The sequence below is a fragment of the Eutrigla gurnardus genome (assembly GCF_963514095.1).
Source record: "Eutrigla gurnardus genome assembly, chromosome: 7".
Classification (NCBI taxonomy): Eukaryota; Metazoa; Chordata; class Actinopteri; order Perciformes; family Triglidae; genus Eutrigla; species Eutrigla gurnardus.
The window spans coordinates 24,622,094-24,643,829 of NC_139921.1; the positions used below are offsets into that span (position 1 = coordinate 24,622,094).

Genomic DNA, 21,736 nt, shown 5'->3' on the forward strand with positions numbered 1-21,736 from the left:
CGACCGTTAGGAGATAATATTCCTGAGCGTTTTGAAGCCCGATAACACAAACCCTGAATGTTTCTACTTCTTCTGTAAATACATTCATTCATATGAAAGTTGCCGTTGTCATCCCGTCTTTTTATGACATGAATTAAATATTTGGAGCAAGTGTAGCGATGTTCAGGACCGACTCCCCGCCTGCTCTGCTATCGGTGGCGTCGTACTAAACATCCTCTGTTTCACATGCTGGAACCTCCATCCACTAAAACCCACTGACTTATTCATGCTGATGCATTTTCCCTGTATGCCCCCGTCTTTTCCCGCAGTCAGCCCCCTGGACGCGGCCCGGCGGGCGCCGCCAGCAGGCGGCCTGCTGCACGCCGAGCCCCGACCCGCCGCCATGACACCACGTCCTCGCTAACGGCCTGTCTGGGAGCGTCCTGTAACATCTCCTCTGTAGATTTGTTCTCACGCCTCCTCGACACACGATGACTCTGTCAACGTCTCCACGCCTTTAACGTGATGTCACATGAGTCAGGGCTACATTAGCCACTACTAGCATCACTAACACACCAGCATCTCCAACCACGCTATCAACAGTCGGATTGAATTCTGGGTAATCGTCATGAGGAGTGCAATGTTAAAGTCAACTTTGAAGCAAACAGTCCCAAAAACTTGAAGGGGAAGGTGTTCAGACACAGCTGAAGGAAGCCAAAGGTTAAAGGTCAACATGTCACAAAAAAACAACGCAACAGGAGAGCAATCAAGGCAACCAATGAGCACGTCCGATTCTAAGAAAGACATCAGCGAATGGACGAACGGTTGAGATCAATAAGTGTCCTCCCGTCTTCCTCTCGTGTTTCTCTGATCTTCATGACCAATACGCGGTGAATACAAACGTAAATACAGTTCCATGACATGCAGTTGGTGGATCAATACTTGGCTCTGAGGAAACCACTCTAATTCTGGAAGTTTGAGCTTCACGTATCAGTTGACTCTGCAGTCTTCAGCCTGTACTTCCCCTCTCTGTTCCTGCATCGTTCCGCCTCCCACTAATGCACTCCGTCATCGGGGAGTTGGAGAAGCACAGAGCAGGCTAACAGAAATCCACAGTGACGGCAGACCTCCTCCCTTAAAACCTTAATGACACACGCAGGAACAAGTTACACCGGCGAGAGAACGTGATGATGCAACGCTGCCGACGTAAGCCTTCAGGTAAAAAAGAAGAGAAAAAAAAACAAAACAAACGTGTGGTGAAGGGAACGGGCCACGTGGAGAAAAGGAGCTCAACGTGATGGATGTGTCTGTTAGTTTAAAGACAACGGAGCATCCTTAGAGTCCATAAAACTACCTTCATGACGGGAAACAACCTCACAACCTTTTTAGGAGTTTGCCTCTGAATTATTCAAAGCCAAGTCAGTGAACAACTGGGGCACCGCTTCCTGGAAATAAATAAATGACTCTACGCTCAACAAAAGGGCCGCACGCTTTGTTTGCTGCCTGCTTTTTTTGTGATCGTCCTCAAACACACACACGTCTGGGGGAGTGATGGGGGTGAGGGGGGTGAGGGGGGGGCGGTTGTAAAAGTGTGACCCCAGATGCAAACACACACCTCCATCCGGACCCCGTACCTTGCAGCTGCCTGAAGCGTCCGTCCAGGATGGAGTTGAAGCAGATGTTGGAGGTGCTGAAACTCAGCCAGCGCGCCCGCTTCATGCTTTTAGACGAGGAGGAAGAGGAGAGCATGGCGGCGGGAGGAGTGGGAGCGGGCCGCTGACGTCTGGAGGTGCAGGAGGAGGACGAGGAGGAGGACGAGGACAAGGGGGAGAGTCCCGCGGGCGCCACGGCGAGCGGGAGGTGCAGGAGCGTGCCATTCCTCTCTGGTTTGTGCTCGGGCTCCTGCTGCTTCCTGCCGCCGCCGCTGCCGCCGCTGCTTCCCCTCGCCGTCCTCCTGCTGTCGGGTTTGTGGGCCCGGTGGACCGGCGGGGTGCTCCTGCTCCGGCTCATGCTCACGCCGACCCGGACCTCCTTCTCCGCGGGTGCGTAGGGCCGGCTGGGCGCCTCCTTGGCCCCGCCGCCGCTCCGGACGGCCGCTGCCTCCCTGCTGCCGGCCTTCAGGCTGAGGTTGACCTCCCGGAGCCGGGGTTGGCTTATAGGGGCGCGGAGCAGGCAGGGGCTGCTCATCATGACCCCCCCGAACAACAACAACAACAACAACAACAACAACGACACAGCCCGGAGCCGGCAGAGCAGCTTGGCACTCCTCGTCTCTCCTCTTCTCTGTCTCTGGCTCTCTGTCCTCCTTTCCAGATCTCTCTCCCTCTCGCTCTCTCTCGCTCTCTCTCTCTCTCTCCTGCTCCCTCCCTCTCTCCTCTCTCGCTCGCCCCTCGCTGCCGCCGTGATGATGCCTCCACTCAGACGGCACAGCGGCTCGGGCAGCCTTCGCTTCCTTTCAGAGTGCTTTCTTTAGCCCCATCCATGCATACAATATGTCTCGCCTCCTCCTCCTCCTCCCAGCACTCCCAGCACTCCCAGCACTCCCACAGCCGTGACACCGCTGAATGTTTATTTCCTGCAACAATAATCCAACGACCTCGAAAGGAGCGTGGATTTCCAACATGTCATGTATGTGATGTCATTCAGAGCCTCTCTCATCTCCTCACATGACTTTCCTCCTCTCTCTCTCTGTCTCTAACAGGAAACACTGATTGCATTACAGAAACATCAGTGCAGCACTCTAACACAGGATCACTAACACCCACACAGAAGCCTCCATGGCTTAAAGAGACAGCGGAGGATAGTGATGAGAGCTCCATCGCCGGTCCGACACGACGTCGGTGCCTCGGCTGACCCGCCGCTGCTTTTTATCATTACGAGCTCGTACGTCACGAGGACTTCACAGGGAACCGTGGAAGAGTCAAGTTAGGGTTCTGGATTCTGTTCTTCAGGTTCCTTTTGAAGAAGCAAATCTTTCCCACAGAAGCTAAGCGCTGTAGTTTTGACTCAAACAGGAGCAGAGAGTGTGTTTGTTGTCTATTTTTAGCTGCAGGTTGATACACGTCTGGTGGTCTAACGAGAATCCTCTGGATCGGCACACCGTTTACCTGAAGGGCTTTTAACCCAGATGATCCGTTCCCTAAACCAAGTCGCTTTGTTGCCTCAATCTGAGCAGATTTCTGGCAGAAAAGCCCGAAGGCAAACTTCTCCTACGTGTGCACGATTGTATGTTTGACATCACCTTAAAATAAACTACAGAGCCCAAGTTCCTGTAATGAAGGAACGTGTCACTCACTGGGCTCACTGACGGTTTTTGTGGATCCATATCAGATTTTGGATTAACAGGCAATGCTTGTTTGGGGGGGGATCAAACAACTCAAAGCCTTCTCCAGCAGCATCACCTTCATTTAGCCTTCATCCTGACGTCCAGCACACACCTGTGAGGGTTCTGGACTCACGTCTACAGAAACCAACACGCCGTGACTCCTGTATCTGCTGGCTTCCTTCCACCAGCAGACACGCTGCTATTTTAAAACCATCCCCCCCCCCCCCCCCCAGGTGGAGTCACAGCTCAAAGCTGAGCCCTGAAATGCCAGAGATCTGCTGGGAGGCCGACGGCAGGCAGCTGTCCAGACCGGTCTGACGTGGACATCCGGGGAATGTTCAAGGATCCCGGTTACTTCAGAGCGGTGTCACGCCTCAGCTGCTGGAGGGTGTGTGAACCCCAAATAACACACGCACACACACACACACACACCCCAACAACAACAACACCTGCAGAGCTCCAGCTGAGAGCTTTGGAGTCAAATCAAAGTCACCCGGTGAGGTTTCATATTTTTTGAGTGAATCGAAGTGAAAGTCAGGTCACTATGCATGCTCACCTGCGAGGGCCTTGATGCGCGAGCGCTCGAACAGCCGGGCGGAGCTGTTGTCGTTGTCCAGGTCCTCGTCCGTGAGGTCGAAGCGGGTGTTGATGCGGCTGTACTGCTGCGTGATCTCCGCATTGTCGAAGTCCGTGGTGGAAGTCATGGCGGCAGCCAGCGTGGCGAAGCGGGGGTGAGGGGGGCAGCGGCCTCAGGCGGGTCGGGGGGCGAGGGGGCGGCCTCAGGCGGGTCGGGGGGCGAGGGGGCGGCGGCCTCAGGCGGGTCGGGGGGCGAGGGGGCGGCGGCCTCAGGCGGGTCAGGGGACGAGGGAGACGAGAGGAGGGAACAGAGGCGAGAGGATGCAGCTCAAGGTCAGGAGGTCGTCTGCAAACAGAGAAAAGACAGCAGAGGTGTGATGATGATTGATGAGGATGACTTTAATATTTACATATTCATAGATTCTGGAGTTTTCAATGAGAATGTAATTCATATTCATATCATATTAGTTCATTAATGTGATTGTTCCAGCTGAGCATCACAGGACATGTGGTGACATCACTTTGGTCACTTTGTAAATGGACAGTTTTCACAAAGACTGAAGAAAACAATCGACTGATTAATCAATTATAAAAAATACATATTAGCGCCCCCCCGGGGAGGAGCTGCATACCTGCATGAGGAAGTCATTATATGAAGAAATCTTCATGATCTCAGATGTTTTTACACACCAATAACAGCTCTGGTGCCCCCCCGACAATCTCCATTTTGTGCATGTCCCTTGCTCAACAGTCACCCTGTCGGTGTATTCTTTGTGTGGAATGGCGGGTTGAAGGGTAAGCAGCTCAGATAGCTCTCTATCTGGCTGCAGCATAGCTCTCTTATCGTGTCACACAGAGGGGGGGGGGGACTTTTGAATGATGCAGCTCACATCGTTCAAACTGCCAGAAGAAGCTTGTAGTGTGAAATGAGGCGGGAAATACAACGGTTGATACCGTAGAACTCAAACTGGTGAACGTGTAGCACTGACAACGGCAAACAATCTGCATGTATTCTACTTTACTGTATGTGTGTGATTGGGCAGGGCTCATAATAAACTTATAGAATAATTCCCTCTGAGTGGAGAACAGAAAATGGAAATGCTTGAACAAAGTACGAAGCCTCTGAACTGGAAGAACATGCTGACATGACTTCACTATGAGGTGCGTTCAGAGAAGAGGCCCTCAGTGATGCAGTGGTGGCCCCCGACAGGTCTCCCTCCTCCCCCCAGTATCAGCCCTCTGCAGGGGGCTCTTATCAGGTGGGGAACGCTCCACCCACTGCCAGGGATCCCCTTATCAACCTCACACACACACAACCTGGACCGGGCCGCCGCACAACACACTGAAACCCTCTAAACGCGGCACAACACACTGAAACCCTCTTAAACGCGGCACAACACACTGAAACCCTCTTAAACGCAGCACAACACACTGAAACCCTCTAAACGCAGCACAACACACTGAAACCCTCTTAAACGCAGCACAACACACTGAAACCCTCTTAAACGCGGCACAACACACTGAAACCCTCTTAAACGCAGCACAACACACTGAAACCCTCTTAAACGCGGCACAACACACTGAAACCCTCTAAACGCGGCACAACACACTGAAACCCTCTAAACGCGGCACAACACACTGAAACCCTCTAAACGCGGCACAACACACTGAAACCCTCTTAAATGCGGCACAACACACTGAAACCCTCTAAACGCAGCACAACACACTGAAACCCTCCTAAACGCAGCACAACACACTGAAACCCTCTAAACGCAGCACAACACACTGAAACCCTCTAAACGCAGCACAACACACTGAAACCCTCTAAACGCAGCACAACACACTGAAACCCTCTAAACGCAGCACAACACACTGAAACCCTCTAAACGCAGCACAACACACTGAAACCCTCTTAAACGCAGCACAACACACTGAAACCCTCTTAAATGCGGCACAACACACTGAAACCCTCTAAACGCGGCACAACACACTGAAACCCTCTAAACGCGGCACAACACACTGAAACCCTCTAAATGCGGCACAACACACTGAAACCCTCTTAAATGCGGCACAACACACTGAAACCCTCTTAAACGCAGCACAACACACTGAAACCCTCTAAACGCGGCACAACACACTGAAACCCTCTTAAACGCCGCACAACACACTGAAACCCTCTAAACGCGGCACAACACACTGAAACCCTCTAAATGCGGCACAACACACTGAAACCCTCCTAAACGCCGCACGAACCCATATCCACAAACCATCAGCTGTTTCCAAAAACCTAGAAGAGTGTGATCGTGTCGGAGGGCCGGCTGATGAACGGGTGAGCCGGGGACTCTGGAGCTGGCCTCTTACTTAGACAGGCCTGACAGCCAGTGTGTGTGTGTGTATGTGTGTTTGTCCTCTTGTGTGTCCTTGAGCAGGAGACAGGACTCGTACATGCCTCACTCACAGAGGGTCACCCTGTCTGAGTCTAAAAACTAGTTTCCACGATCAGGAAACTTCTCAGGACCTGCTTTAGTCCATTCATCAATATGTCGATCAATAGAGGAGTCATCTGCACTATAACTGTTTTCAGCATTTTTGAAGCTAAGGTGTCCAAAATATCATTCCATCGTGTAATATCTTCAAATGAATGAACATTTATTGAGATTTCTTTTATTTGACCTCTTATGGATATATAATAATATTCACCTGCAGTCAAAGCCCTGATTAATTAGCATTTCCACTTTTGCTGCTTGTGATTTTCCCTCCGTCATCGTTCCTGCAGAACAACGCGTGGACAAATCTGCAGAATGCAAACATCACATCAGCACCTGAGCTGAGTGAAGCTCCCAGCATGCACTCTGAGAGCACAACACATTAGCTGCAGGAGGGAGCCATTATCCTGAGCAGCGTGGAGTCGGGTGGAATAAGAGATGGGTGTGGCCCAGACGTGTGTGTGTGTGTGTGTGTGTGTGTGTGTGTGTGTGTGTGTGTGTGTGTGTGTGTGTACTGAGGTCCAGCAGAGTAAATCTGAGACATAAACACAAAGTGTGCAGAGATCAATAAGGAAGGAGGAGGGGCTTAACATCAAACTAACTACCACTCCAACCAGATATGAGGATGAAAACTTCAGTTCAGCCACATCGATATGTAGACAAGCTGCTCCGGGAGGAAAAAGCCTCTTTGCTGTGGTCAATAATGTTCCGACTGCTGTTTTGAACAGCGCGGCGGCTGGTTATTGATAGGAAAGTGTTCCTGCAGTGTTTCCTCGGCAGCTCGGCACACACACGTGTCCTTTTAAGGGGAATGAGGGGAACATGCATTTCTTTGTCCTGTCAGAAGCAAAGCACGTTCTGGAGGAGGGGTCCACATGTTGGGTGGGTGGGAACGGAGAAACCAAGTACATTTACTCAGATTACACACTCAAAGTACACCTTTCAGGTACCTTAAGTGTTTCCATTTGATGCCGAGGAATACTCGGAAATATTTGACTTTTCAGTCCACTACATTCATTTGACAGCTTTAGTCACAAGTTACTTCATAGATGAAGAGTTTATAAATATATAATAAATAAAATATTAAGAACTACAGATAAAACTACCCCAAAGCATATCAAATACTTTAAATACCTATATTAGCATGACCAACCAAAACAGTAAGATGATACAACATAGTGTAACATTGTTTTTAATATTCAGTACTTTCATGTTGATTACATTAAAGGACGTAGTTAATTGTGTACATGTACTGCAAAAACATTTATATATATATATATATATAATGGTGTATTTGTATAGTGCCGTATCTAAATACTTTATCCACCACACCTTAACATCAGACAACTTTTAAAGAGCGCACTTCTCCACGCGCAAGCATGCGCAGTGACGTCATTGTGCGCATTTCCAACGACACTCAAAGATAAACTGATAACTAAAGCTAAAAAAGTGAGTCGGTTTAGTTGCAGAGATCATCCATGTTACATAATTATTTATGATTATAATAACGCGTTATTTAAATGACGTCACTGGAACATGGCAGCAGCAGCAACAGGTGTTTGGAGGAAACTTTTAACTCCACAAACAGCCGAGCCTTCAGTGACAGCTGACAGCTGAACTATTTGGCCAAAGATCAATAACTTCATCTCACACAGAGAAGAGTACTTACGTGTTCTGGACGTCGTCTGTCCCGGTCAGTGTTTATCTCCAGACTTCTGCCTGCCAGCGGACCAATTACACTCCCATGGAAGCGGCGGGGTCCTGTCAGAGTCCGGTCACAGAGGGCGCGAGGACGGGACGCTGCTGCTGCGCGCGGGCCGAGGGGACGGGCTGAAGGCGCGCGCGCTCCACGCTCATTCAGCCAGCACTGACCCACCCTGCAGCAGCCGGGTTAAAAATAAAGAGGGGGGGGCACACATGATCTCTGGGACATTCCTGGGCTGAGCTGTGACTCGAAATGGCAGAGACACTTGTGATCCCCCCCCACCCCTTACCCACAATCCACCCCGCCCAGCCCGGCTCTAATCGCACACACACACACACACACACACACACACACACCGACCCCCTTCACATGCAGCACGCATGAGAGATATCACGTGACACAGCAGACACACCTGTCAGGTAATTCACGTCGTTAATATTCATCATTACAACTTTCCAGATGGAAATATTCTACTCTTTAGTTCACCAACTAAGAAAACAAATACACACATGTACGTTTTTAAAATAAAAAAGCATCAGACGGTTTCATTTAAATAAATATTCAAGGCCTGAATACGATTAACAACAAAAGGAGAGATTAGCAATAAGCTGTTAGAATAAGAGCTGGTATTGTTTTTATGTTTTACAATCAGATATTGTAGCACGACTAACAATAATAATATACTTTAAGGAACAGCTTGTTTTGCTTTGAACAAAAGAAGACAAAACTTCCCAAATGTGAAGAAGAAAAGCACGAATGTGAGGAAACGTTCAGCGTTCACACATTTAAATCAGAGCTGAAGATGCAGAAGAATACTTAGACTCATTTAACCATTTCATGAATTCTGATACACCGTTATGGGAGGAACAAGGAAAAACAACAATTCACTTGAAATATGTATTGTATTCATTAAACAAGTGGCCATGTAACAGATGATTAGCAACAGGAAGGATGTTTATAATTAAATACATTAACAACACATCATCAGAACATAAATAACACAATGAAACGAACGCACAAACACAACAAATGGATATCAGAACATAAAGTTCCTTCACACTGCGTCTTCAGTGTTTATGCCTCTTTGGTTTCCATGGAAACGTCTTAAACCACAAACCCAACAGTTCTGTAAATAATATGGCTTCATATCTGGACTCGGCCGACCCGGCTTCGGCCTTTCATCGGCGTCTGCATAGCTTCAACACTGTACAAAAATAACATGAATAAAAAAGGCTTCAGAACGGTTTAGTGCAAGCGGCTGTGAACGCAGCACCGACACGCTGGGACAGCATTTCAGAACAGAAGAGGAACAGAATAAATAAAGACTTCAGGAACGGGAGAACTAAAGGCCTTCAAACTGAGTTACTGCAGATGTGAAAGTACCATCATGTCTTCATGTCTGAGAGCAGCTTTAATAAGCAATAAAGGGGGGGGGTTCCTTCAACACACACCTTAGTGTCCAACACACAGCGTAGCCTCATATTTCACGTCCCCACGGTTCTTTAAACCTTTAAACGTTGGGTTTTTATTAGCTTCAGGATTCATGTCGGGATAATGCGAAGGAAGGATGGAATAAAAGAAGAAAAGCTCTCCCTCTGTAAGCATTTCATACAGTTTCTCACACATTTCATGCAGAATTAAGGTTCTGAGTGGTTAAATAAAAAGCAGTGCCTGAGTAAATACGGAACGTATATACAGTATGTACTCTGACAAATTGGGGTTAAAACAGTGTTTGCAAAAAACTTCCTTCATATATTTGGACGCGGTTCAGCTCATGAGCAGAAGTCCAGGCGTCACCTGACTCGACCTTCACAGGAAACAACACAGGATTGTGATATCTGCCAAACTGGGCTGAAACTACGTATTTAAGTGTTTGCCGTGTACATGCTCTTAATGTCATAGAGATAGAAGGAGATAGAGAGTACACACTGGTGAAAACACACTAGTAGTAAATATACATCAAGTCCATTCTCTGTTGACCAAATTCTTAACTCAAATTTAAAAATGTTGACTTATTTGGCTGTTAGCGATCAATGGACATCCTGTAGCTAACGGGCATTAAGGGAGTTAAACCCATTAATGAGGTGGGGCAGCTTTGATCCTCAATTATCACGCTTTCTAAACCTAAACCAAACTAAATGTGACCTTTGACTTCTAATTCATCTTTGGTTCAATAGGATTGTTAAAAGCTTTCATGTACATCAAATATAAAAAATACAGTTTCAATATTTTATCAAAAAATACCTTCATATATATATATATATATATATATAAAAAAAAGCTGCTGCAACAATAGAACAGTGCTCTTAGATATAAAAAAAAGTCAAGTAACTGAATCTCAGGTGCAATAAAAGACGGAGTTTGGTGGAAGTGCTGCTGATGCGTCGTCACGACTCCGTGGATGTGGCGAGGAACGCGTCGAGGTCAGCGATGACGGCTGCGTGTCTTCTGGCAGCAGGACTCCACAGTCGCTGAGGGAAGGATGGAGTTCCCAGGTCCACCTGGAGAACAACCAATCATATAGCCGTGACCTGTTTCACATCAAGCCATCCGTTATATGGAAGGACTTTTACAACTTCAACCTGGAATTCAATCTTAGAAATCAAGCCGATTTTAATAAGACTGCTCCATGTCATTTCACCAGCAGTAAAACACCTCTATGATGTCACTTCCACTAAGATTGAGACCGACCAATGGTGTGAAGGGACACTTTCTGCACACTTTGTACTCACAGACTACAATCACGGGTCTATGAACATCTGTGCTTTTACTGGCCGCTCAAGTGGTCAGACTCGTTTACAGCGACCGTCTCTCACCTGCAGCAGGTAGATGAGCCTGGTGGCTTCCTGTCCACGCCGTGTGATGGGCTGCAGGACCCAGCAGCTGGGCAGCATCTCCCCTCGGACGGCGTCCACGCTGGGACGAGGCAGAGACTCCTCGAACACGGACTGCATCGCCAGCACGGACAAGCCGCCCTGAGGCAGAGAAACTGATCAATTAAACAGCCGTAGCCTCGTGATCGGACTCGTGAAGACTTCTTAAGACTGGAGTGTGGTTTTTGGGCAGGACCGCGCTGTGAATAAGGCGACTAGCAGGAGTGATCAGGCAGGCTGGTTGAGCTGGTTGGGTTTGCAGCGGAGCCTACCTGTTTGGACTGAGTGCTGATGCAGCAGAAGTCCCTCGGCTGGCTGAGGTGGCAGCTGGACGGGTCTGTGAGGATATAAACTACGGAGGAAAGACAAAAGACAGAGTCAGACTGAAGGAAAGTAATAATAGAAAAGTATAAAACAAACAAGAATTATTGCTTCACACTATTTATTTTCCAGCCTTCAGGACACATTTATATAAAGATAGGAGGAGGTATTAAATACTGCAGGTGTGAATGGAGTTGCCCATGCATTAACACAATAAGACGGTCAGTGATGGATGGTGTGTACTTATACATAGCTCACGGTCGCAGGATCCATAAACACCTTGCAGAAATAAATATAGCTTTGCTGCAAAGAGAAAAATATAAATACTTTTCTCTATTTATATTCTTGCAACAATACAAATATTTATGTGCGAGTTAAACTCTTCATCACATGAAGCTCACACTGCAAATAACTAGTAGTACTTCTCATAGCAAAGTCTTATAAAACTTAGAAACACAACATTATTACCAAACATCATGTCCCCTTCAAGCAAGTAAAACTAATAATAACAATAATCAGCATCTAATAAAGTAATACTATCTACATTTGTCAGTTAGATGATGTTGAATTCTGAATTATAGCGGAGAAGAAGGATAAAGTGGCCTTAAATGGAAATACGTAAGTAAAGCACATCTACCTCAAATGTGCTTTACTTCAGTGCAGCTCTTGACTAAATGTCCTTTAATCACACAGGCCCCGTTAGGCATAGAGACCCTTAGAGAACATGGACTCACCCAGCTGAGTGCTGTCATCTAGTGGCCGAGTCCACACAGAACGGACCGACTCGTTATACTTGTGGCTCTTGGAAAGCTGGCAGATGATGTTCCACAGACCGTCCACAGGTGTGTTCAGCTCCGCCGCCCCGAGCAGACACTGGACCGACGGACTGGAGGAGGGCTTGTAGTACGCCTGGACGCCGCGCTCCTCTCCCTGATACCTACATCAACACACTTAATGCATTAGCGAACACATCATATATAGTGTAGCTGATCTCAGACAGAGATGGATGAGCTCACCTCCAACCTGCTGAAGCCTTGCTCGTGAGCAGGTTGCTCAAATCCCCAGAGGAAGCCAGTCGCACCTTGGGGAAAGAAATGTGTTAATTAACAGATGAAATCAGGGACAAATCCTCTTAACGTTTTAGTCAATAACTGGCTTTTTAAAGAAAGGAGTCGGGGCTGTGTTACCTCAGCCAGAGCTCGACCCAGCAGACCAGATGTGATTTCCTGATAGCTCGTGGATATGGACGAGGACGAGCCGAAGGAGGCGGTGCGTTGACGTGCGCGGGTGGGGGGTGATGGAGATGACGTCATCAGGGGCTCAAACCCAGGAGGCTCGAGGCGGACGTCTAGAAAAACACAAGGATGTTAACGCTTTGATACTCAGGGGGGTTAAACAGTGTCAGACATGGAGAAAAACTACTGTCTTCATGTTGGGATGTTGACTGATGTCAATGGTTTGTTTTATGAATCCTTACCGTGGGCAGATAGCCAGGATCTCTGTGACTTCACACCCTGAGGGCCGCACAGAGGAGGACGGGTCCTGACCTTCAGCACTTCACCCTGCAGCCCTGTGATCTGTGGGAATACATGAAGATGAGCTGTTTGCATTAGAAAAATCATCAAAAGATGGACCTACATGTGGGATTCTTTCAGATCTACGGTCATGTGTAACATCAGCGTACCGACCTGTCCAGTCAGAAGTGATCTGTTGCCGTGCGGTTGCTGGGCAGCGTTGCCGCTGTTGTACCCCGACGTTGGTCCGGAGGAGAGACTCAGGCTTGACCCCGTGCACAAGGTGCTGTTACTGGTCCTCGTCCGATGCCTCGGGTCATCCTGCTCACGGGAGGAGAGGGGGGAGAAATTATTTATTATATTATGATTATGTTATTCTCACAAAGTCACCTTGAGCTCTGGGAACTTATAACACATCATTTTCAGGATGCTCTTATAATTTTGCTTTCACTTTGTTTCTTTTTGACTGTAAATATGCTTCCCCCTCCAAGATGTGCAAATAATGATTGAATAAATAAATAAAAAAAATTGATCACAAAAAAACAGATCATTTTCACCATCCTCTTATATTTTCGAGACCAAAGAATTAATTGATTACTTGAAAAATAATCCACATATGAAGTTGGAGCTGTTATCCTGACGGAGTGCTAGAAGTGAGCCGACAGGTCTGAACTGAAACGTCATGTTGTGACACACAGATATGAGACTGCAGTGATAAAACCTGACCTTGACTTCCTGAGACGGGGTTTGCTGCTGCTGAAGCCTCTTCTTTTCCTGCTCAGTCCGTTCTCGCAGTCGTTCTCGTGCCTTGGCGATCTCCGTCCTGGCTTCCTCCCGGGCTCGGCCGTAGTCACGCAGCAGCTGCTCGATGTCGGTCGGACACCGGCCCTCTCCTCTCGGGGAGGCGAGCGCTCTGTCATGTAGGTGATTCAGTTAGAACACTAAAACCTTGAAAACATTTAAGACTGAAGCGGGGATCGTGTCTCACCTGGTGCCGTCTATCGCCTCTTGGTGGCGCTGTTGTAGATGACTGGGCATGGCAGCAGACATGGAGGTGGACACGGCCTCCTGAGGATGTTTGCTGGGACTCAGACTACGAGCTCTCCGGGAAGTCTGGAGACGTTCCTCCCTCTCAAGCCTCAAACCCTCGATACTCTTACGATGTCTGGGAAGAGATGGACAGAAATACAAGAGTCCAAAAGGTCAGGTTAGGTGAGGTTTCCTCATCAGGTTCAGGGTTATGTTGCATATAAATCAACAGTGTTTGGGTGGTTGGCACGCCTACCCGTCATACAGCTGCTGATTGGTCGGAGGCTCCAGCTCGTCCCCGGTCCTCGACAGCATCTTCAGCAGCGTGTCGGTCTCTCCGAGGCCGTAGTGCAGCTTGGCCTCCGTCAGCTCCACGGTCAGCGGCGTCGGGTTCATGTGGAGGCTGACCGTCGCCATCACCTGCTCCCTCTCCTGCCGCAGCCTCTCGATCTCTCTCGCCCTTCTGCTGCTCTGCGTCACCGACTCCACGTTCGAGGCGCAGCTCTCCATCTCGCCCCACTCGCAGCTCCGCCGCCCGCCATCATCTCTGGTGGGAAGCGTGGCCGGCCTGTTGGAGTGTCTGGACCGCTGCAGGTTGATGCCCGACCAGTTGGTGAACTTGTTGTGCATGGGCAGGTCCTCTGGGGCCACCTGGTGGCGCGGACACGGGGGCACGCCGGCGGCGGCTTTCACCAGGATGTCGGTGTTGCACTCGCTGGGGGCCAATGACACGGCGTCATCCTCCGGGAGGTGAACCGTCCTGTTGCTGAACGGATCGTAGGGATCAACGCTCATTGTGTCTCCGTGTGCAGCTACAGTCGGTCTTAATATGGGAGAGATGGGGTTCTGCACGGTGGAGGTAGAAGTCCTCCACTGCTGAGAGGTAACGTTTCTCCCGTCAGTGTCCGTATATCTATCAAGGGAAGAGCTGATGCTTAAAGAGCCTTTAAGGCGACTCTTTTCCCTCACCTTCTCACGTGATACAGAGTCTGATGTACAAGAGGAAGCATCACAGTCCCGTCTGGCCGTTTGCTCGTCCTCTGAAACAGTCCTGCAGTCTGACTGTTTGCTCGTAGACACAGTCAGCTTGTCTCTCTCAGAGTTAGAGTTTCCTTTCTGCTTCAGACGTGATCTGGTTCCCAGGGTGCGTATGGGCGATGACGCCCGGTCTGTGTATGAAGCTGGTTTCTCTACTGAAAGAAGTGATGGCTCGTTGATTACAGAGGGACCGGGATGTTCTTGGCAGCCTTCGAACATGGAGATGCTTTGGTGGTGCGGTGCCCCGGGCGTGCTTTGCTTGGAGCCTCTAGAAGCAGCAGATCTTACATTTGACCTTTGACCTGCTGTCTTTAAAGGAGGTGTTTTACTCTCCGATGGCGAGGCAGACCTTTGTGCTGCTGCAGCGGGGTTGAAGGTCAAGTCGGGCATGCTCTGCATCTTCTCATCTGCACTCTGCACCACGCGGTGCACGGTGGTCTCGTCTTGGGACAAACCGATCACTTTGACTATCACGTTGACCTGGTGAGGTCTGGACCGCTGGCCGGGTGTTTGATGAGCGGCGACGTCCTCCTCTGCTGGTGTCGAAGACCTCTCGGTCTGGATCCCGACATCCACGGCGGTTTGAGTGGAGCAGTCTCTCTGTGAGTCACGAGACTCGCCGTAAGAGATACTTGACATGTTGACACTCCTCCTCAGGCCGGACTTGAGGGCTTCGCCTGTCCTCATCACCTGGACGTCCCCCAGCAGGTCTGAGGTGCTGTGGATCAGCTTGGAGAGGTGGGCCGACATGCTTTCCATGCTGGCCCACGTCGGAGACTCTTTCACGTCCACTGTGGTTTTCTGTTTTTCAGTGTTACTCCTTTGGTGGCGCTCCTTCCTCTTCGGAGCGCTGCTGCCGTTACCGATATGCACCGCCTGAAGGCCACGCTGCGTCTGAGTGCCATGCTCACACGTCCTCCGCCTTTGGGCCGGCGTTTCGCCTGCCTGGGACTCTTGCTCGGACGAGTACACGATCATAATCTCATCCACCTGACCGGAGTCGTTGCCAAACTCTACAGGGACATCATTACTTGAAGAGTTCACCGTCAGACTGGCGATCCGACTGTGAATATCAGCGGATGCCTGCTGACAGGGCGTTGTGTTTCCTCGCTCCTTATCATCCTCCACACTGCTCAGTGTACTGGAGAGCCCCTTGTTAGTGGCGTAAGTGCTCAGGTGGGAATAGAAAGGCGAGTCCTGCCCGTTCAGACCATCGTCAACACTGCAGCATCTTATTATTCGTTTCTCAGCGCTGTTCAACAGTGGAGATTTAGAGGAGAGGTCAGCAGCGCTGCCAAAAGCTGGGTTTTTATAGCCGTGTTGGTTCGAGTCATCGCCCTGCCATTGGTGAACAAAAGGGTTGATGTCACTGGAGGCAAAATGCATCGGGGAGTCCCCATGCGATTCGTGGTTCTTTGCATTCGGGATGATTTTCTCAACATTTCTCCTTCGTGGCGTTGCTTGAGAGGGCAAAGAGTCTTCACTTTCACCCCGAGTTCCCACAGAACAAGTCTTCATTTGAGATTTGCCTGGTGACACTGCAGTAAAAATATCTGTCTCTTTACTTTTAGCCTGTCTGACTTCCTGTTTGCCATTAGTCTGAGTGCCAAGCTTCACCCATTTAGAGGAGAGCCGGCTGTGATGCACTCTGGTGGTTTTGTCATCCTCCTCCTCCTCATCCGATGACTCGGAGGACTCGGAGGACGAGCTGGGATGAGTTTGGATCTGAGTCTTTCTCAACCTCTTAGTCTTTTTAGACAGACAAGCAGAACTTTCATGCTTATCACCAGCTGTGCTTAGCTCCACCTGTTTTTTCATCACAGATCCACAGCGACTTGTATTTCTATCGGCATCACCCTGTTGGATTTTATCTTGTAGCTGCGTACAAACAGAAATATCTCTGCAATATCTGGACTCTGCAAAGATCTTTGACGTCTCCTTGTCATTTTCTATTACTCGATCTCCAATTTGAGAATCCGTAACGCATTTGCACAGTGAATGTGACACATGTTGGATATTCATATTGACCACACAAGTGTGAGCGAGGTGATCTGAATGAGTGGGCGAACAGCTGAACACATCCTGTGATTCACCGTTTCCATCGCGGCCAGGAGGAACCCCCCCTTCCATGGAGGCACGCTCATTAGTGGCTGTTTTCTGGCTGCTGTGATGTCTGTGTGGTTTCATTTGAAGACTTCCTCCAGCAGACACGTCCACGGCTCCACATGCGTCACGACTAGTTTGGAAATGTTGCTGAATCCTCATCGGCAGGTTGTGTTTGTGTGAATAACCGTCAACTGTGGCGTCCGTATTCACATCCTTTACGTAACCGTGGCCACAGTGTTCTTCAGCACCGCCCGTGGTGGAGCGCGTTTCATGGGGTTTCCCAGCAGGGGCAACCACACGGCTCCGTGTGTCCTGGTGTGCATCACTGACGATCGGACTGAGATCACACGTTAAAGCATCGTTGTCCAGAGTGGTTCCATGCCAGTGAACGGAGGACTCACTCACTGATTGGACAGCGGCGTTGCCAGAGCACTCAGACTCTTCACGGCTGTTGGATGTCGGATTCAGGTGGAGGTCGCCGTTTCTGGCAGCCGTCACCGTCTTGTTTGACGTCACGTCAGAGAATTGAAGGGCGTATTCAATGGTACTGGTTACTCCAGTAGATTTCAGCATGCTGCTCTCAGGGCTCGTCCTCAGTTCAGCTGGCAGATCTGATGCTAGGAGCTCACTGTTGTTTCCACCGGTCGTCCCGTTCAGTGCAACGATTGATCCTTCTTTCACCCGATCACTCACTTCCTCTTTCAGCTCTTTTTCTGTCCATCTCTCTTCATCACTCTTACAGCCAATCAGACTCCTGCTCTTCCTGTAGCCATTGCCCGCCACCAACGACAGCCTCATGTGCTCTTGGACCACTTCTGAGATCCTCAGGTCAATGGCACTACAGATAGCATCTGACTTGCATGTGTGTGTTCTACTCTCCTGGTGTTTTCTGGGGTTATCGATGTGTGAACCCTCCCCTTTTGTTTCTGCAGCCACTTCCTGTATTGTTCCATCTCCCGTTTTCACTACTTTCCTCTCGACCACGGAGTTTCCACGACGAGTGTCACCACGTTCAGAGTCCTCGAGGATCTGACCAAGCGTCCTGCTGACGGGGTCACCGACAGGCGACGCCTCTGAAGCCACGCCTCCAACACAAACACAATCAAACCCGGAGCCGTCGGCTTCCTCTTTTGAGTCACTGGTGTTATTGTTGTCATCAGGCAACATATCTTTCTGATTGTCTCCTGTTGCCGAGCAGAAAGTTACCAACTGTCCATCGTTACTCCTTTTGGGGATTTTCATGCTGCCCTTGAAAGCATCCTGCTCGTCTTTGTTCCTCTTCCTGGAATGTTTACAAGCTGATTTAACGAGCTCCCGCTGTAGTGCAAAGTACCGAGTGTCTTTGGCTTCAGCCTCGTCCAACATTTCATCCGTTATAAAGGAATCACACTCGCTGCTGCCAAGCTGACATCGCTGAGTATTCTGAATCCTGTCTGGATCTTCAGAGGACGGTTTGAAGGCACCGGCGGGGTCAGACATCTTCAATACTTGACTTCTTGTAGTGAGATGCATTCCTGACTGACCACCTGATATCCACCTTTCAGTGTCAGAGGACATCGTAGTGTCAGCATCTGTGCACATTTTAAATGTGAGCGGTGATGCTTGTTGTGTAGAGTCGTGGATCTCACAAGCCGTTGGATCTAAGGAAGCGGGACTTGTGATGGTGCTGTTGTCGTGTGGAGGATCCATACCTGCCGTCCCAACATGTTCTACTGGTCTCTCTGGTTGTTGCTTCAGGCCTCCCTCTGGCCTGGTCAGAATCCAAGAGTCTTGAAGATCTAGTGTTTCTGATGTGCCTCTTGAAATGTGCAGACTGTGTTCCTCAGTGCTGGTGGATGTGGAGCTACAGCTTCTGGTTGGGCTTTGACAATCTGAGAGGTCCATGCTGGTTGGACTGGGACTGCTGCTGCTCTCTACACCTCTGAACATGGGTTTTCTTTGGGGAGGCAGAGAATCCCTGGGAGTCCTGGGACTGTCTGCTGCATCGGTGGACGACCAGGCGTCGGTGAGCGTCAGCATGTTTTCTGGCTCCCTCACGCTGCAGCTGCTCAGAGAGCGTGGGCTGGTGGTGGAAGTGGTCTGCATGTTCCCAAAGTCCTCAATCAGCTTGTGTACAACGTCTCTGCCTCTGGAATCTGCTGCTAATGGGCTGTGGGAAGGAGGGTGTCTTGGTTTTGGGGGGCCTTGCTGGCTCCAGTACACATCTGCTGGTATGACCTGAGTTTTCTGACGCCCGTCCCTTTCTGAACTCATACCTGCTGTTCTATTGTGCTGCATAGATGAACGGGAGCCATCAGTCCCCCGTGAGGAAGCTGGCACCACCGTTCGGCTACGTTTCCCACTGTAGTCCACAGCCAATGAATCGTTAGACATCTGACTGTCTTCACTCTCCGCTCCACTCTGAGCTCCTTCCTCATGTCTGAGCCGCTCTGTGAGGGCCGTCACATAAGCAGAGGACAGCGAATCAAGGGAGAGAAGACTGTCACAGTCCAACGTTCCTCCATCTCTGTGCTCTTCCTCCCATCCCGTCAACCCCTGCTGCCTCTCCACCCATCTGCTGGTCTTGCTCATCAGGGCCTCGGTACTGTGCCAGCGCTTCTGTTTCACGTCCTCCAATACAGTCCTTTGGTCCAGCTCCTCGCATGAAACGGCCATTTTAACGGCACATTTGCTTCGGCTCATCTTGGTTTCTTTAAGGCTCCTGTCCTTTCTGTGTCTCCAGTGAAATGTGCTTGCTATCCTCCCCAGAGGTTTGGGGCCTCGTCCTCCATTTGCACCCGGCGGTGGCCTCCTGAACACTTTGGACAGAGCTGTTTTCAACCTGGGCCCGACAGAATGAGAGGAAGGCTTCCTGGTTTCCAGTCCGTTCTCACTTGCATGGGGTTGAGTTATCTCATTCATGCAAGGGGCAGTCTGAGAACTGGTTTTGCACGCTGTGGGTACTTGTACGTTTCCTCTGCGGACTGGCTGCAAAGTACTTCCAAGCGGTGACTTCAGAGTAACCGTCGAGTTCTTAAAGTTCAGGTCTCTGTTTGGCAGCAGAGGTTTCCTCTCTGGTCGTTCCCGGCAGGGCTGAGCGTGGGGCTGCTCTTTAGGAGCTGGTCTGAGGTTTTCAGAGGAGCTAGCTCTACTCCAGCAGGCTTGACTTTGCCCTGAGAACAGTGTTCCAGAACAGCTGTGGATTCTTTCCCGAGGAAGACACTCATCTGAAGCCCACTTCCTGCTGCCGATGGAAGTAGAAGAACTTGACGTCAGTTCTGTGGATTTGTTTCTCTTGAGGAAGTGTCTGTAGCAGAAAGAGAAAGACGAGTTTAAGATCCAAACTTAGGAGGATATTCATACATAGGAGGTACAAGCAACCACAGAACAGGTTTGACAACACTGTGTTTACCTGAAGATGGGGGTGTTCTGCGGGTAGAGCCGGGACAGAAGATCTGCTGAGAACGAGTGTCTCCGAGAAGCGAAGGGTCTTCCTGTGAGCTTTGTGGGGCTACCCAGCTCAGGAGACTCTGGGCTGCCTGGTGATGGAGGCAGGGTCCTCTCCAGCCGCTGCAATTCTCTCTTCGCTTCCAACAGACGTCGCTTGCGGGCGATTCTCTCCAGCTGGTAGTGCAACTTTTTCCGACGGATGCGGCTCTCGGAACGGCAGAGGGCGTGATGCTTTAGCAGCTCCTCCTGCACCACCTTCTTCCTGGCCCTCATCACCTGGGAGGGACCATCCACTCGCTCCGGGAGGGGTGCAGGGAGAAGGTCCGTCTGGATTCCAGACTCCTGGGTCAGTCTACGCTCTACACTTGTTAGGAGCTCCTTCTCCTGCAGAATCCACTGCTGGACTGTTGAAAATAAAGATTTACTCATAAGGGGTGAATATCTATCCAAAATGAATGTGTTACCCAGTTTGCTGTTAAACTATCTTGCCTAGAATGTTGGCTTGGGTTCTGAAAGTTGACAGTAATCTGCAGGAGCAGTAACTTTTCTGTACCGGTGGAAAGAGACTTACCTCCGCTGTGCTGCTGTCGGAGGTGGGCCTGCTCCCTATCCATGTCCCTCTCGGCTCGTCTTTGTTCAGCATGAATCTCCCGTCGCAAACTCTCCACGTAGCAGCGCTGCTCCTCCACACGCTGCCCGGCAGGAGGCTCCTCACCGGGGGAGAGACCGGCACCCAGCTGGCCCTGGAGCATCACTGCTTCCACGCTAGAAAACACACACACACACACACATCCAGGGTGAAATATCACAGGAAAAAGTAGAGTAACTGCTTTGATCTCTCCTTGGTATAATTTCATGTCAAGAATTTAGCATTTAGGTGGAGGCAGGTAGAAAGTAGAAGCTCCTGTCTCAGCGGTAACCAAGCAACAGCCGAGTTGTTCACAAGGGTGGGGGCTCTGAGACACACATGCCATCTCCACCAAGGGAGCTGAAACATGCATGAAGCATCGCCCTGCCTGGAGCTTTCTGCACCTCTCATCAAATATTAATGTTGGCAGAATAACACACACACACACACACACACACACACACACACACACACACACACACACACACACACACACACACACACACACACACACACACACACACACACACACACACACACGCACACGCACACACGCACACACGCACACACACAGTACACAAAGAGGGATAAATATTGTGTTGTTCCGTGAGTTTCTCTTTGGAGGCGGTGTTTACCTGTGTTCAGGGGTCATGGGGCAAAGGTCAATGTAGGTGCAGGTCATGCCACCTTCACTGGCCTGAGAACAGCAGAGAAAAGATCAACTTAA

The 21,736-nt window shown here is 49.8% G+C and overlaps 2 protein-coding genes across 5 annotated transcripts in view; both read right to left on the reverse strand.

Moving 5' to 3' along the window:
- Positions 1-8,319, reverse strand: part of sptb (spectrin, beta, erythrocytic) — a 37,702-nt gene extending 29,383 nt beyond the window's left edge. Inside the window, exons 1-2 of one of the 3 annotated variants that reach the window (XM_084013157.1) lie at positions 8,036-8,319; positions 3,861-4,226 (exon numbers count right to left, since the gene is read on the reverse strand). In XM_084013157.1, the coding sequence (XP_083869283.1) occupies positions 3,861-4,008 (148 nt within the window). In that variant the 5' untranslated portion in view covers positions 4,009-4,226; positions 8,036-8,319. Of the gene's footprint in view, positions 1-1,613; positions 2,313-3,860; positions 4,227-4,512; positions 4,646-8,035 lie in introns of those variants that run through there. The other 2 variants (XM_084013158.1, XM_084013156.1) reach the window with 2 other exon arrangements.
- A 688-nt stretch (positions 8,320-9,007) lies between these two features.
- stard9 (StAR-related lipid transfer (START) domain containing 9) overlaps positions 9,008-21,736 on the reverse strand; it is a 32,156-nt gene continuing 19,427 nt past the window's right edge. For both annotated transcript variants that reach the window (XM_084014350.1, XM_084014349.1), the window contains exons 19-32: positions 21,645-21,706; positions 20,953-21,146; positions 20,344-20,785; positions 14,065-20,238; positions 13,768-13,944; positions 13,506-13,692; positions 12,954-13,100; positions 12,743-12,842; positions 12,453-12,613; positions 12,282-12,346; positions 12,000-12,202; positions 11,217-11,296; positions 10,888-11,046; positions 9,008-10,572 (exon numbers count right to left, since the gene is read on the reverse strand). In XM_084014350.1, the coding sequence (XP_083870476.1) occupies positions 10,459-10,572; positions 10,888-11,046; positions 11,217-11,296; positions 12,000-12,202; positions 12,282-12,346; positions 12,453-12,613; positions 12,743-12,842; positions 12,954-13,100; positions 13,506-13,692; positions 13,768-13,944; positions 14,065-20,238; positions 20,344-20,785; positions 20,953-21,146; positions 21,645-21,706 (8,265 nt within the window). In that variant the 3' untranslated portion in view covers positions 9,008-10,458. The remainder of the gene's footprint in view (positions 10,573-10,887; positions 11,047-11,216; positions 11,297-11,999; positions 12,203-12,281; positions 12,347-12,452; positions 12,614-12,742; positions 12,843-12,953; positions 13,101-13,505; positions 13,693-13,767; positions 13,945-14,064; positions 20,239-20,343; positions 20,786-20,952; positions 21,147-21,644; positions 21,707-21,736) is intronic.